At 43.1% G+C, this 17,247-nt stretch overlaps 1 protein-coding gene across 6 annotated transcripts in view; it reads left to right on the forward strand.

Annotated features, from left to right (window-relative positions):
* The first annotated feature begins 10,372 nt into the window (after nt 1-10,372).
* Nucleotides 10,373-17,247, forward strand: part of KLHL3 (kelch like family member 3) — a 65,925-nt gene continuing 59,050 nt past the window's right edge. For 2 of the 6 annotated variants that reach the window (XM_084636373.1, XM_084636375.1), the window contains exon 1: nt 10,377-10,621. In XM_084636373.1, the coding sequence (XP_084492499.1) occupies nt 10,608-10,621 (14 nt within the window). In that variant the 5' untranslated portion in view covers nt 10,377-10,607. Of the gene's footprint in view, nt 10,622-10,707; nt 10,729-17,247 lie in introns of those variants that run through there. The other 4 variants (XM_084636374.1, XM_084636371.1, XM_084636370.1 and 1 more) reach the window with 4 other exon arrangements.

The following is a 17,247-nucleotide window of genomic DNA, read 5'->3' on the forward strand; positions in this document are numbered from 1 at the left end:
AGTCAGGTGGCTTAGGTACCTAAGTAGTTCATTGTGGGAATAAGTTAGGTGCCTGCCACACAGTGGCTGGAAGAGGCAGCCTTGGTGATGGTTGTGCCCACCTTATAACTTTTAGCCCCCTGATTAGAGAAGTGGCTCTCAAGCTTTCCAGATTACTATACCCTTTTCAGGAGGCTGATTTGTCTTGCATACCCCGAAGTTTCACTTCACTTAAAAATTACTTGCTTACAAAATCAGACATAAAAATACAAAAGTGTCATATCACAGTATTACTGAAAAATTGCTTGCTTTTTACCATATAATTATAAAATAAATCAATTTGAAAAGTACAGTATGTATATTCTGTGTGTAGAGCAATATGAACGGGTCATTGTCTATGAAATTTTAGTTTGTACTGACTTCACTAGTGCTTTTTATGTAGCCTGTTGTAAAACTAGGCAAATATCTAGATGAGTTGATGTACCCCCTGGAAGACCTCTGCATACCCCCAGCAGTACACGTACTCTTGATTGAGAACCCCGGGGTGAGAGCATTCATCTGGGTTGTGAGAGGCCCAGGTTTAGTTCTCTCTGCTGCTGGAGAAATCCTTTTCTCTAGTAGAGGGGGAACTGAACCTGGGACTCCCACATCTCAGTGGAGTGCTCTAACCACTGGGCTAAAAGGTATACGGTGGTCACCAGCACCTCTGGTGAAATTTTGAATGGGACCTGATCCTGAAGGTCCCCTCTAAGCTTGCTAACTAGATTGGGTCCCTCACTTGGCTTAGGAAGATGAACACCAGTCTTCCCCTGGTTTGTAGATCGCTCTGGGGGCTTAGGTGGAAGATAGGTGTCTGAAGATAGGTGTCTTAGAGTGAAGCAGCAGGGTGCATGCCCAGAGGCAAAAACTTAGGGGCCTGGTGAGTTTAGGCACCAATGGAGTTCAGCTAGAGTTTTGTGGATTGTGGTGGAGGCTAAAACTTGGACATCTTGTTTGAGTCATGTTCCAGTGGGCGCACTGCTTCTGGTGCGCTGACAGCCCTTGCGCCTTTAATTGGAGATTTTTGGTAATATCACCTGTTCAGCCTGTGCATGCTCCCTATGCTTCCTCGTGCCCTGCTCTGAGATTATTTAGGGCTGCGTGAGAGAACCACCCTCCGTTCCTTCTCAGCAGCCTGGGCCTGAGACGAAATGTTAGTGTGCCTTACTTTTGAAGTCTTTTAGCCTAGTTGCCGTTCTTTTTATTGTTTCTCAAGTTATTTTATTTACTTATTATGTAGGGGGGCTTTCTCTTGATCCCTTTCCCCTGGGGGGAGGAGGACCTTCCCCTGCTACATACTGTTACCTCAGGGTCCTCTCTCTTTGGGAGATGCCTTCCTTGGTCCATGGACGAGACTTTCTATATGCATTTCACCTCAATGCCTCTGATTCTGAAGGTAATCAACAAGATCAAGTGTGACAAAGCCAGAATTATATTGATAGTCCCAATGTGGCCCAGACAGATACGGTATCCTTACCTAATTCATCTAGCTGTCTGTCAGGAGATCAACCTCCCGTCCATTCCTCATCATCTTTCCCAGGATGCCAGCCGCACTCTTCATCCCAACCTGAAGGTACGTCATCTCAAAGCATGGCTCCTCAATGACTCCTGGGACTAGAGTCGACTTGTCCTCAGGAGACACAAAAGGTATTGAACAGTAGGAAAGATTTCATGAGATTCCACTTGCAGAGGTAAGTGTAAAGATTGAGCCTGTGATGTGTCCGGAGAAGTGTTCCAACTGTTACTCACCTTGGGCAGTAACTGGAGTTCTTTGAGATGTATGTCTGTGGGTGTTCCACTATCCACCCTCCTTCCCCTCTGCTTCAGAGTTTCCTGTGGGGACTTTGCGTTAGAGAAAGAACTGAGGGCGGTTCACCCACCCAGCCCTGTATAGCCTAGGAGTGGGGCCTGATGAAATGTAATGCCCATGCTGGCCGAATTGGCACTTCTACCAAAAATCTCCAATTTAAAGGCACAGGGATGTGAGCACACCTGACATCGAGCACCTACGGAGAAGACATCTTATAGAACTTCAGTTATTGCAGAAGGTAACTGTTCCTTAGGTGCCTAAGTATCACTGTGAATTGGGGGCTACATGCCTTGTCTGAGTGCCAGGAGAGGGTATTAAGGTCAGCGTCTATAAAAGCATTTGAGTGACAATCATGGAGGTTGGGGTCAGCACCTTGTCCTTGCGTAAGTGCTACTGTTTCAATACATTTAATTGGTACTTCTCACTAGGCTCAGCAGTGCCCTACAGCACATGTCTCTGCCTTGGTGCATCAGTGCTATGAAGGGGAGGCATGTGAGTATGTCAATACCTTCCCGCATAAGAGCATCAGCACTTCTGAAGAGGGTGTCTGGTAAATTGACTCTTCCCTTGCAAATCAGCAGCACCTCAAAAGGGATGTGCCCTTGGTGCCTCAAATGGGGCACCCTGGAGCCAAGATAGGGAAGCCCAGACCACCCTACACTAGAGTCAGCGACTCTCTGAAGGGAAGGTGAACTGTTGTATTGATTTCTTGCCCTTTGTGCCATGGAAGAAGGGGTGCTCATGTGCATTAGTTCTCCACTCTTGGCACTTTGGTGCTAAGGAAAAGGTGCCTCACACTTAGGGTATCATTTCCAGGGAAGAAGGAACATCCCAACATGTCCATGCTTCCTCACTGGTGTAGCTCTCCACCCTTGGTGTATCAGCGCTAGAGTGGAATGGAAGGGAAGCGGATGAACACATCAATCTTACTAATGTTTTTTCCTAAAAAAAAAAAAAAAAAATGTGCTCTAGTTCAAACAGGAATTAGTTCTGGGAGGTCCTATGGCCTGTGTTATGCAGGAGATCAGACTAGATCACGACGATCCCTTTTGGCCTTGCAATCTATAACTGCATCACAGGAGGAGATTCCTTGCAACAGCGCCAGGCAGAGGAGGTGTTTCATCCCTGGTGTGTTGGTCTTCAGTACATTTGTGTACCGCAGCAGTGTCATGGGTAGTCAGCCCTCCGGCTCTCTGATGTTAGCGAGTGCATTAGCCTGCACATAGAGAATCGCCAACCTTGATGCCATGCAGATTGTGGGGTCTAGTGTGTGTTTGCTTTAGCAAAGTGTCTCTCAGCCCCAGTGCATTGGCAATAGGGGCAGTTAGACCCTTTATCGCTTCCCCTTGTCACATCAGGTGTGTTAATGGCATGACGTGCTGAACCTAGAATCGCTGGGTGCTGACACCCTGCCCGTTGTATGCTGTGCAAAGAGGCAGCTATGACTCACAGTTGCATTGATGTCCCCACTTTGGTGGTCCTCTGATCACTACGCACGACTAGCATAGGGACACCTATTATCAAATTGCATTTTAGAAATGGGCACTTTGCCAAGTAGGTACGCTTGCCTCGGAAAGCTGAGCGCCAAGGCTGGGTTCTCTTAATGCGTTGGCACTGCTGGTGGTCCCTCAGGTGGTGGTCCTAAAAGGAACACAGCCAGATTGTTTATGAATGTTCTGTGCCAGTGGCTGAGATTGCTGTGGTGCTCACACCAGATCTCAGAACGTCAATACTGTCTGGAGGCTAATGTGCCTTTCTGAGTAGCTGGGAAGCTATTCTAACTGGGACTCTAGTCAGCAATGGTGACTTGTAAGACCGCTACCTTCCCGGACTGCTTTCTGGTTGGGTAGAGTTCTAGAGGAATGTGAAATTTCCTATCCTAGTGTCCCAGTCCTCTCTTTGTGGCTACCTTACATGTTTCTGGTTTATTAGCATCAAACTTTGTTGGGCAACAAGACTAGACTATTTTAGGCCAGTCCTCATCTCTTCAAGTGATGTGCAGTTTCAGGGTTTGACACATTCAGTCCTATTGCCTCCACCACCCTGTTTTAAGGAATATTGACATAGTCTGACTAAGGGCTGGTCTATGTGGCAGACTAGTGTGCTGAATGGTCACACCCCAGCTTGCTGTGCACTAACTCATTGTGTAGGACTGTGTAGACAGACCCTTAATTGAAGGAAACCCTTTTGAGTCATGCCAGGTTTGTGAGCTCATGTTTTCTTGACAGGTTTCAGAGTAACAGCCGTGTTAGTCTGTATTCGCAAAAAGAAAAGGAGTGCTTGTGGCACCTTAGAGACTAACCAATTTATTTGAGCATGAGCTTTCGTGAGCTACAGCTCACTTCATCGGATGTTTTCTTGAGTCAGTTTACTAAGTACCTAGTCTACAGAATGAATGAACTGTTTGGTATTATGGCTAATTCCCCTTATATTGGATTACATGGATAAGGTGGTGCTGTGAATTCTGTTAAGATTCCCACTGTAGGTGACAAGAGGTATATAGGTGTCGGTGTATAGCCCCTACAATATTCTCATGCCTACATATCTTGTTCAAACTTTCTTCGTCTCAATCCCAGGTGGAAGGAGTCTAGAGTGGATGATAGTCCTTAGCTAGTTGTTCTACCTTTTTACGCACGTCTGCCGTATTTTGTGTCAGATATTTGAGGGATGTCATGCACTAATAGGGTGTGATGGATGTGGGTGAGATTTATGTCACAATCCTTCTGCTGAGCTTTGGCTTTGGAGGGGAAAATCAGCTCATTCTCAGCATTGAGGTAGAGAGTATACAAACTTTGTTTGGAATGCCTCTTTCTTCTTTGAAGATATTGCCCAGGATTTTCACTTAGCCACCTACCTCACCTCAGTGGCTGAGGTTGCGGTTTTAGGTGTTGTGTAACTTTAAAGTCCTGCTGTATTCAGCACTGAGATGACACTGGTGAATTTTGGAAATATTACACTGTGGGTGTATATAATTGGTGGCTTTGGGGGAGCTCGTATTTCCTGTGCATTGGGGAGCTGTGTGAGAGGGTGCTGAGAAATTGTTGTTTGGAATGGAAATTTGGGGGGGCTCCTCTTAACTGTCAGTGCTGCAGGGGACCAAAAATGTAACAGCTGGGGGTGTTCCTACCTGTGTCATGCTACAGGTTTGGGACCCAAGAGCTGGAATCCTGTGAGATGATATACTCAAAGGAGTAGAACTACAGGTAACTGTCCATTTTCCCTTATCTTTCAGTGAAACTTGTAATACACAATTTGGTATTGTTAGTACACAGTAGTGGGTTAATAATGCAGACAGAATTGTGCTTAAGTTAGCAGTGTCTCCTTCAGACATTTGTAGCTGAGTCTTTAGACTGAACAATGATTATCTGTCAAAAAAGAGATATCAAGCTGGTTCATGAGGGACAATCCTTTATTTAGGTGTCAGTAGACAGGCTGTCCGAGTCTCTCTTTGCTGATTAAACAACCAATATGCTTATGAGAATATTAGACAAAGCAGTATGACCATGTTTACTGGACTGCTGCAAAGAACAAAAATTGAAGGTAAAATATATTTTTAATGAAAAAGAAATGAGGTAAAGGACATACAGGGCTAGTAGATTTGGCTTGGAATGGGCGAGGGATTTTCCCCTGTATAGAACCATTTATGTCAGTATCTCAAAGTTACAGTACTCAAATATTAAGCCTCACAACATGCTTATGAATTGCATAAGTAGTTTTCTCATTTTACAGAGGGTGGAAATGGAAGAATTAAGGGTAGCTTTTCAAAAACTCAGATGGTACTTAACTCCAACTGAGAGACAATGGGAGCTAGGCACCTAAGTGCCATTGAAAAATCTGCACCTAAGTGACTTGGCGAAGAGCCAGTGACATGACCGGAACTAGTACCCCAGAGTTCTGAATCCCAGGGCTCTGCTCTAGCCACTACACCACACACCCTTCCCTAACTGGAAAATAAAATAGAAATAATTGATTTTTCTTAAGTTAAAATGTGCCTAACTTCTTGTCTATGGGCCCCCACCTCTGTCTGCCAGATAGAGAAATCTTTTGCCTTTGCTCAGGTGTTTACATATCTTGGTGGTATGTATGTGTGTTGTCAACTTGTCCTGTGATTCTGTCCGCTTGAATGGTCTCTTGGGACATGTGTTAACTCCTGATGCATAACAATATGTTCCACCTTGTATTTAGCTGTGTCACGCCAATTACATTTCCTAACCTGAAGAAGAGCTCTGTATAGCTCCAAAGTTTGTCTCTTACCAACAGAAGACGGTCCAATACAAGCTATTACCTCACGCACCTGGTGTCTCCAAAATTCATAGCTAGGTTGTAATCTTGGCCACTTGTTACCTTTAAATCCTAAATGTAAGGGGGAATGATCAGCATAAGCCCTGGATCATTTTAAATTAAAAATAAAGGAATGTTCGTGTATGCCACAAACTAGAAAAATGCTGTGTCTGTGAAACAAGTGTGGCTTTGTGAACTTAGTGGAAAACAGGCTTAGTGTAAAAATATACATCCACCACTAGAGGGCAACAGTCACAGAGATGAAGAAAATAAACATTCCATAAAAAGATTTTGCATCTCAGTCTGGGGCAGAGTGCTTGATCTTTACATGTTAGTTGTGTGTGTAGAAAGAATATTAGCACACTGAAAAAGGTTTTGGTGAAGACAATGTACCATGGAAGGCAAAAGCTTAAAGCAAAGGTGATCCAATGTTTCTACCTCCTGTGCTTTCACTGCCCAAATTGTTAATTGCCTGATCTGAAAAATCCTTACCTTGAGCCCTTCCAAGACCTTTCTCTTGAATGTTCTGATGATTTAGGGCCTTATGATGTCTTCATATTCATATGTTAGATGTTTTGCCTCCTCATTTTACTTCTGTTCCTCTCAGGAAAGAGGACAAAGATTGGCTGCATTCTCTGAATTCTGTCAAGTTTGAAGAATAATTTTTTCAGGTGCCAAAGATGTGCTAAACACCACACAAAATGAGTGAAGACATAGGACAATTTTTTTTTCCAAAAATGGCCTTGGTTTTTGATGATGGAAGTGCTGGGTGTCCAAACTGAGATACTTAGGCCGTATTTTCAGAAGTTCTCAGCACTCATACTTCTGCTTGAAGTTAATGGGGGCTACTGTGTGAGAAGGCCTCGGAAAACCAGGTCCAAGATGTCTCAAGTTGGGCATCTAAAAACGGAAGCATGGCAGTTGCATTCAGATGATGGTCCCTGCCCTGAAGAGTTTGATCTCAGTTCATCTCAATATCAGCTTTATTAATGTGCTTTTTTTTTAAAGAGATTGAGATTATGGACTCCAAAGGTGTGGTTTTTTTTTTCTAACTAAAGAAAAAAAAAGTAGACAAGACTGTTTGTCAAGATGCAGATTTGAAAACGCAACCACACATGCCAAGTAGGACGGTACCAGTTTTACACACCCAGTTCCAGTTTTACTAGGAGCACTGTAAATCAGCCCTGAAAAATTCCACTCACCCTGAGTAACTTTTTTGGCAGAGTAAAATATCCACTTTTTCATGACCATCAGTCCTTGCGGTAAATGGTAAGCAAGCAATTTTGTGTCTTGGGTAAACGGTTATGACTATGTTGCAAGGCTGCTGTAAAGACAATCACTGATTACTAGAACTTGCCTCTGTCCATCCCAGGAGTTACTATCCACAGATGTAGTCTCTGTCTGGGATTTAACACTCCATAGCTGTGAGAAGCCATTCCCGTTCGAGGGAATTCAAGGTTCAGTATTAAATACACCTGTTTAAGAGAGCATTTAAAGGGTTGTTGGTTTAGTTCAGTTGTAGGTATTAGGCTGGTTGAGGTGGGGTGTTCTGTTGTTGGTCTTTGGCTGAAAGGCTGGTGTTTTGTTATGATAGCTGTTTGTTTAATAAATGTACGCTGCTGAGGGGGTAGGCATTGGGCACCAATGGCAGGGCCTGCTCTTGCTTTTCTAGAAATCTGTTGGGAGTTTTACCATTTGCCATTGACTTCCATGGGAGCAGGCCTGGACCCTCAGTTTCTAAATAAATTATTTACTTTTAGTGTTTGCCGTGTGCCTTGAATTCTTATGCTTTCACTACCTTGTATACCATATGCCATGAGTACGTGATTGAATGGACACTTGGAATGTACACTAGGATCTTGGTGAGGATCTTTTCATTGAGTTAAAGGGTATTTTCAAAGGGAATACATGGAAAACATCCTCAGTGTTCTTCTGAATCCTGTGTGAAACTCTGCTTTATGCTGTTTTCTCTGTCTACGGGGAGACAGCTGAACTTGTTTAAACTGTAGGACTGGATGGTGGGAGACCTTGATTCTATTCTGAACACTGCTTCCTTGTGTGACTTTAGCCAAGTCATTTAACCAACGTGTCCTAAGTTTTATCAGCAGTAAAATGGAGATGCTAGAACCTTGTTTAGATATTTAATATTTGCAAAGAGCTTCTGTAGAAATGTAAATTATTAACTTGCTATTACCAACACATTTTAAAAGACATGGACTCAAGATGGGGAACAAAAAAGGCAAGGATAATGCAACTGTATGATGAGAAATTTTAAAGACTAGGGTTATTTTATTTAGAAAGGAGAGAGTTTTATATGGCACAGCAATGGCCTTCTGGGCACCTTCTATCTCTTTCCATATTGTAAGAACGTTAGATGAAACGAAAAAGCAATGAAGAAAGTAAATACTTCTCTGTGCTAATTATACATTAGTTTCTGGAACTAACTGCCAGCGAGTATGATGGAGGAAAAAAACTTAATACAATTAATGATTAAAATGAGGAATAGCATCTGCAGTTATATTAGCTGGGGGTAAACATAGCAGGTGTTACTGAATCTCATGCTTCAGGGCATGAACTGACTTGCACCTGGAGTCCAGAAGAAACATCTTCTCTACCATAGAGTGGGTTACAGTTGGCCTGGTATATTATGCATACTATGTGTCTGTAGGGGAGGGCTAAATACCTCATTAGTCTCTCTTCTTAAGAAATCATAAAGTATTCTGCATTATAGCCAAATATACTGTAATAAGCTTATATAAACCACTGATAGTGTTTCCTGTGCTCTTTGTACCATAAGATCAGTGTGGGTTGCAGGTTATTTTTGGTGTATGCATCCTAATTTTACCTTAGATGACATGTAGGTGGGTGTTTGGCAAAGATGGACCTACAGGGCAGAGCTCTTTTAAATGAGAAACAATAGGGCAAACCATTGGGAAAAGCATTTGAAAAAGGAAATGTCCTTAGTCAAATGTGACAATATTTGACAATAGTGGTCCAAGTTACTGTAATTTAGTCATTTTACTGCTGTGTTTGGGGCTTTTTCTAAGTATTTTTATTAAAATAGAAGCTAGAGGCTAAGCCCCTGCTCCCTGTAAAGTGAGTGTGAATGGGGGAACCACATGAGGGTTGCAGAATGAGGGAATCCTGTAACCCAGGGGCAGGGCACAGCACTGGTACAATGCAGCCACGTCTGCTGCCTCATGCTCGTATACCTGTAGGGTGACGAGATGTCCCGATTTTATAGGGACAGTCCCGATATTTGGGGCTTTGTCTTATATAGGTGCCTGTTACCCCCCCACCCCCGTCCCAATTTTTCACACTTGCTCTCTGGTCATCCTATATACCTGGGATCTCTGTAGTTATGGGGCCCATAACTAGTCATGCTCCTGACCAGTCTCCTCCCCCTGGAGACTAGGTGTTCAGATACGGAGGAGATGGGAATGATAGAAGAGAGAACATATATAGCTAGATCTGCTTCAGAAGATGTCACAGATCTAAATTCAGTGAGACTAATTAACCATGGGAACAATTTACCAAGGGTCTTGGTGCATTCTCCATCAATAGCGGTTTTTAAATCAAAATTGGATGTTTTTCTAAAAGATGTGCTCTAGGAATTATTTTGGGGTAGTTCTGTGGCCTGTGCAGTACAGGAGATCAGACTAGATAATCACAATGATCCCTTCTGGCCTAGGAATCTATGAATAGTCTCCCCTCAAGCAGGAATGTCGTTCTGGGGTGTCCTACATGGGTTTGCTCAAAAGCAATTAATTTGGATAGTTTAATAGCCATTAGAATGAGATCTGGTCCACGATCTGTTGATGGGTTATCTTTCACATTTGCGATTATTTCTACTGTGTGAGTTACAGCCTTTAAAAGGGACAGCAGCAGATTTGAGCGGGAAGTGTGTGTGTGTGTGTGGGGGGGGACCATTATCCGTGTTTTGCTGGGCAATGCCTATGGTAGGACAAGCCAGGCAAAGGTCTTAGGGGTGAGGGTAATAACTAGTACCTTGTTGCCCTGTAAAGTCATGGAGGAGTGTGTTTGAGAAATAGGTTCCCTGCAGCCGGAGGGTAGGGGAATGTGGCAAGCCGGAAACTTTCCCTGTTCCCCTTTGACCGAAGTCCCTGGCTGGCGCAAAGGAGACTGGAGGATGCCTTGTGCCGCGGCGGCAGCTCGGAGAGGTGTAAACTCAACACCGCTCCCGCAGTTGCTGTTGCCAGGAGACCGAGTAGCGAGCTCGGAGGGAAGGGGGAGGAGGCGGCGGCGGCGGCAGGAGTCGCGGCTGCTGCAGGGAGCGCTGGGTAAGGAGCGCTGGGGCCGCTGCGGGCGCCAGCGAGAGGAAGCCGCTCGGAAGGCGGCGGCGGCGGATCCGATTGCAGCCGGGCCGAAGCGCAGGCACTGATTGCTCCCTCCAGCCCGCCGGGTGCAAGCGGCCGCGGGGGGCTTGCGAGGGGACTGGAGTGCATGCGGAGTTCAGGCTCCAGTCCGGCTGCGCACGATGGAGGATGAAAGGTATGTGCGGAGTGTGTGTGTGTGTGTGTGTGCGCGCAGGGCAGGCGCCTTTGTGTTTGCGTTGGGGCTGGCGGGGCTCGCAATGCACTGTAGCCCGGCGCTCATCGGTAAGTGTCACAGCCCTGCTTCGTGGGGTGTGTGTGTGTGTGTGTGGGGGGGGGGGGGGGGGATGAAGTTTCAAAGCTCTCCCTTGTGAGGAAGGTTTTGCATTGTGTTGCTCTGAGACAGTCATCGCTCACATCACCGCTGGGCACTCTGTGTTTCCTTCCCCCCCCCACCCCCCCGGCGCTTCCTCGTAGAAATTGCCCCCGGTGAACTGTCTCTGAGTGGAGCGTGTATGTGCTTTCGAGATTTAAACCCCCCCCCCCTGTTGTCAGCGCCTGAACTGGGGGGCCTTGGAGCTGTGCAATACAAGGATCTCTGCTTTTTTTTAAAAAAAATAAAATAAAATAAAGGGCAGTCTAAGGGGAAACATTCTCATGGGAACTGCCTTTTAACTTAATTTGAAATTAAGCTTACTTACAGTTGCATAAGCTTATCAGCAAGCATGTGAGAGGTGTGACTTGTAAGAACCAGATCACTTCGCCAGTGGCACTCATTGGCATGCAAGAAGTGGTGATTAAGTAAAGGGCTGATTCTTAATGTTCCTGTGAGAATTCACCTTACTTCTGAAGCATGTGAGGCTCCTGTTCCTGCAAGGCCTTTTTTCCCTAATCCCCTGCACAAAATATGTTGTTTTTTATCTTCTGATTACTAGACATTGCAATGTCATAGGTGAAGGTTACTTCACCTGATTCAAAACTGTGCTCAGAAGTTGAAGGGAATTTATTTCCATGCAAAACTTGCCATAAAAAATATTTTTTTTTTAATGAGATGTTGGAATGCATTTTGTCTGATTGACGCAGGCATTTAAAGAACATGCGGAGTTGAGCTGGAAATTTAATGTGGGTTGATGTAGTGCAGCCTACCAGTAAAATTTTAAACTCTGATTTAGTGTTCACCTCACTCTTTAATTTCAGCTAGTTGATTTTAGTTCTGTAAATCTTGACTTGTACCCAGTGGCACCCATTTAGTGCTTTTTGTAGTTAACAAACAAAAGTTTATGAATTTTGCAAATCATACTGTGAGTATATTTACACATCCTTTGTAAGCCAAAACAAGCGACCTGTGTTTTATGACAGGTAGAGGGAGACAGCAGGATGGATCTTTATAGCTGCTCATAGGGTAGATGGGCCATTAACTGTTTCCTGTGTAGTCTTGTTTTTGTCTGTCGTACCTTGGTTGCTGTAGTTTTCTAAGAAAAAGCTAAGCTCTTAATAGCCACTGAACATAGTGCAAATAATGAGAGGTGGCATCTTGTGATTGTTGCATGGGAATGCCCAGGAGAAGAGGGGTATATAAAATATTTACCATGTAGGCTTTCTTCTTTGAATGCCCCTGTGACTTTTTGAAGCCAGAAACTTAAACTTCTAGAAGCTAAAAATCAGCGGAGTACTCCCTTTCCAAGTTGTGCTGGTGACCTTTGTGTATGGGGAAAGTTTTCACAGAATAATATTGATGGAACTACTGCCTTTTGGGATGTGAGGAAAACTTTGCTTCTCCAACATACTGTACCTAAAATGCAACCTGGCTGCAGTCTTTGAGCAACATTCTCATTGCAGCCAAAGGGAATTTTGTCCAAGAAGCAAGGGGCAGGATTCTATCCTTAGGTGAATAGAGAGTCTCAATAGTTGTTTGTATATTTAATGTTCAAAACAAAACTCTCAGCCTGTGATCTCTCTTGCAGTTAAATATATTCTAGAATAGATCTAGTGTTTGTTTAAATGGCCACCTGTGGAGGTTAATCATTAGTATATTTAAATCTCAGAGGTATTTTAGATACTTGCCCATGTAACTTGTGTCCAATTCTTGCAGCTTTTAAAGTGAATCTGTTGTCTGAGAGTTGACAGGAGAGGAAGCTGAGGCCATGTGCTTATCCCAGTGGAGAGTGGCAATTCATTATCATCCTTGTTAATCAATTCTATTCTGGTAGTGCCCAAAAGCCCAAATACGGACTTGGCTCTGATCATTCTGGGCACCGTACAAACATAAATGTCCCTATAATAACCAGTTTGGCTCAGTTTTGTTTTAGACTGAGATGCTTTTTCATTCCCTAAGAACAATCTCCATATCCCCTCAGTCTTTGAAACTGAAGAATCCCACTGAAACTTCTGGGGGATTTTGTTGGTTTGAATATAATTATCCAAACTGTGGCTTACACACCATTGCTCTCAGGGTAGGGACGGAAGGCTCTTCAATGAACCCAGGCTGTGAGGACCTTGGATTTATGTCCCCTCTGAAGAGGCAGTTGAGAGATGTCAGCTTCTCACATTCTAGAAGTGCACGTCCTGTTGAACTCCACAAAAGCTACATCCTACACACTGAAAAGTGGAATGAATAGCTCTTTAAAAAGGACTCTGTCAAGTACTTTATTTCTATGTGTTTTTTTGTGGTGGCTTTGTGTTTATATTTGTACATGTGCTTAGAATTTTGATGGGAACATTTTATAAACTTGCATAAAAATAGTATAGACCTCAAGTTTGACCTACTTTAACTTTCTTATTTGGATTTTAATTTCTTTCTTTCCCACTCAGTTAAATTTTTTTAAAAAAAGTACTTTATTATCAGGTCATGCCATACGTAGGTTCTAAACCTGCCAACACTTGTATTTCTGAGAAACTTTTACACATGTGAACTTCTTCAGTGGGGCTACTTACATGTGTAAAGTTACTCATGTGCCTAAATGTTTGCAGAGCGAGTGATTTTGTGTAAGCCAGTCATGTGTGGCAATCTAAATTGCTTACTTTGAAATCACAGTTCTCTCTTTGTCAATGCTGGTATGGCCACTCTTTGTCTGGCAAAACTACACAGCTGTATGATCAAAATGTGTGTTCTTTACCTCTGATGAAATTAGACACATTTTATTGTTCAACCAAAATAATAATATGAATGATACAGAATAATTATTGAAAACTTAAATTTTCCAATATCGTAATTTAAAATAATAGCTTTGAATGATTTTGCATAAACATGGTGATGTCTTCATAGTATTTTTTCCGAGAGGTTTAATATTTGCATCGCAAAGCAACTGTGATATTGGTGTTGAATTTGAATAATTATCTTAATTAGGGTAAAAATTGTTATCCTATGTTGTGGAACGCTTTATCTTTGTGATTTTTATCAAGTCCACGTTCCTCAAAATAATGTTCTTTTGGGGTTCTAGTGTGCATATCTGCAGTATACTCCAATTGCATATGTTACCAATTTTGTGTGTCCATTTTTGTGTAGTAATAGGCAATGCCAAAAATGCCTTAACAAAATAGGGGAAATATTACTTACCTCAAAACAAAAAATCCGTTCTTATATTGATTTTTTTTTTTAAATGGGGGAGAGGAGCAGAATGAGCCAGTTCTGTTTCATTATTTTCAAATCCTCTGCAAAATCCGCCTCCCCCAATCAAAGCTGGCATTTTCAAAGACGCCAAAGGGAGTTAGGTGGCAAACTCCTATTGAGTATTGGGGATATTTGGCAAGCTAATTTCTCTAAGCTCCTTTGACAGTCCTAGCCCATAGTCTTTAAAATTATTTTATTTTCATGTGGCCTTAAAAAAATAAAGATTAGCTAGTGCACGTGCTCTCTCTCTCTCTCTCTCTCTCTCTCTCTCTTTCATAGCTAGCTATTATCAGTCTCTTCTATATGTACTGTAACATTGACATCTGATGATAGAATGGGTGTTAGCTTGTCTCTGGGGTGAAAATATTAGGTATAATAATAAATATATTTGCTTCCAGGTATTTCTTGCTACTCATTCTAGATGTAAAATATTGTTGCTCTTTTTGTTTTATACTTGCTTTGTTTCCTTCAGTTAAAATTAAAGATCAAAACATTTATTTTTTGGCTATGATATCCATTTATCATAATAAAAAAACTTCCTTTCTTCTCAAATTAAAAATAAGGAAGACAGCTCTGTCAATATGGATAGCAGTTCTATCTTGATAAACAGATTCTTTGTTAGCTTTATAAGTCAAGGGACTGCAATTTAATATCTATTTAGTTCCCAGATCAAACTACATTAGACTGGAGTAAAGGCTGAGTGCCTGTCAGCAACTTAAGGGTAAAAATCATTATAAGGATGCTGTAATTATCCCATTAATAGGCACTACAAATCCAGGAAATTCAGAGTTCAGGTTAAATTTTAAGAAAGCTGACATGTCAAGGAATGGAAATGCACAGTTAAGGTCCCAAACAACCTTAACTCTGCCCTCTGTAGTAACATTGTGCCACAACCATAAAATTATGGTTAGTACAGAAGTGTCTGTAGTCCTGCTGGCCACCGTCTTCCCTGAGGGCAGCTCGGCTCCACTCCTGTTTGAAAGTAGGCACTTTTAGCTTCAGTCTATTGAGAACAATAGAGCATGGCAGCCATTTTGAAAGAGGGCAGCTCTTCGTGGAATCCTTTGCAGCAGTAGCATAGATTCATAGATATTTAGGTCAGAAGGGACCATTATGATCATCTAGTCTGACCACCTGCACAACGCAGGCCACAGAATTTCACCCACCACTCCTACAAAAAAAACCTCACACCTATATCTGTGCTATTGAAGTCCTCAAATCGTAGTTTAAAGACTTCAAGGAGCAGAGACTCCTCCAGCAAGTGACCCGTGCCCCATGCTACAGAGGAAGGTGAAAAACCTCCAGGGCCTCTTCCAATCTGCCCTGGAGGAAAATTCCTTCCCGACTCCAAATATGGCGATCAGCTAAACCCTGAGCATATGGGCAAGATTCATCAGCCAGATACTACAGAAAATTCTTTCCTGGGTAACTCGGATCTCACCACATCTAATATCACAGGCCATTGGGCGTATTTACCATGAATATTTAATTACCAAAACCATGTTATCCCATCATACCATCTCCTCCATAAACTTATCGAGTTTAATCTTAAAGCCAGATAGATCTTTTGCCCCCACTGCTTCCCTTGGAAGGCTGTTCCAAAACTTCACTCCTCTGATGGTTAAAAACCTTCATCTAATTTCTAGTCTAAATTTCCTAGTGGCCAGTTTATATCCATTTGTTCTTGTGTCCACGTTGGTACTGAGCTTAAATAATTCCTCTCCCTCTCCAGTATTTATCCCTCTGATATATTTATAGAGATCAATCATATCTCCCCTCAACCAGAAACACTATTCATCAGTTTTGGCTGAAGAAGAAGCTTGCATGGTGCCTTCCCTGATGCCATGGAAATCCCTCTGTGGTTAGAGAGATGGCAGATCAGAGGCAGTGCAGGTTCCCAACTTCTTTCTGTGGCATCGTTCTTTCTTCCCTCTCCAGGAGATGTATGGGGATTCCTGGTCTAGTCCTTATTGACTGACTGCTCTTTACCTCTGCGTCATAAAATCCCCTTCTGGGGGTGGGGTTGTTTTGCCAGCAGCAGCATCTAACAGGGACACGGTGGCATTTTGGTCCCCGCTGGAGCTGCTCTGTTGCAGTTGCTGCGTGGAGGAGCAGGAAGCAGTACCACAGCTGCTCCTGCGTAGAAACCCGGGCCATATCCCCTAGTGTCTGCATGAACCTCGGGAAGCTGAGTGGTTCAATGGGCTGAACCTCTTGACTAGTCTGTGGAATGGCATGTGGAAACATGCCCTTCCCCTCCTCTAAGGATGGATCAGCTGAAAACTGTTATAATGGACCACATTTAATAGAGTGGCTTGAAAATCCCATTGATAATTGGGGAATTTTACCTAATGAATGGAGAGGAGCGGAAGGGGCTGAGGCTGATTTCTGCAGAAATCAACGTTGGGTTTTTTTTGTAGTTGAAATATGATGTGTGAACCATGATCTCACCTGAGCCTGCAAATAGACCTCACTAGTGTACCTGTCGCTGCTTGGGCCAGAGCAGCACCTTAAATAGAACTCTAATTAATTTCACTGCTGCTGTTTGGGGAAACTCTGAGGTCAGGGCTGCTTCTGCTTGGAAAAGTTCTGAGTGGCACTGGAGGTAGGAACTGAGGCTGCTCACGGAAGACGAGTCTTCAAAAATTGGAGGCTGGATGAGGGATAGAGCTGCAGAGAGGCTGGAAGAATATGTAGAATAGCAGGCAGCAACCCCTCAAATTGAAGAGGGGTTGTGGTCAATCTCTCCTTCCCCTGAGATGGGAAACAATGTAGTACCTACTGGAATTTAGAGCAGGCTAAAAACTTCTAGGGACTGCTCTGTTGGCTAAGGGTAGCTAGGATGCAGGTGGCATAGAGTTGGCTACATTGGCTTTACGCCTCTTGGAGATTTGCCTAAACCAGGGGTATCCTCCGCTGCTGGTCTTGCGTACTTTTTGAGTTGTTGTACATAGCCACATGCACTTTAGTTCACACATCATCCTTAAATGTTCATCAGAAATCTTCATTCCATAGCTAAGCCTTCTCACTATGTTAAAGAACAAGATCAACTGGAAATCTTGTCATTTTCACAGATGTGTTAAAGTTTCTTGTCAATTTGAATCTTCTTAAAAACTGACTCGTTAAAAAAAATTCATCTTTGAGAAAGAGAGAGAGAGAACCCTTTAAATGGGATGTCTTGATCTCAAAAATTA

This window comes from Lepidochelys olivacea (genome assembly GCF_965140295.1).
Source record: "Lepidochelys olivacea isolate rLepOli2 genome assembly, chromosome: 8".
NCBI lineage: Eukaryota > Metazoa > Chordata > Testudines > Cheloniidae > Lepidochelys > Lepidochelys olivacea.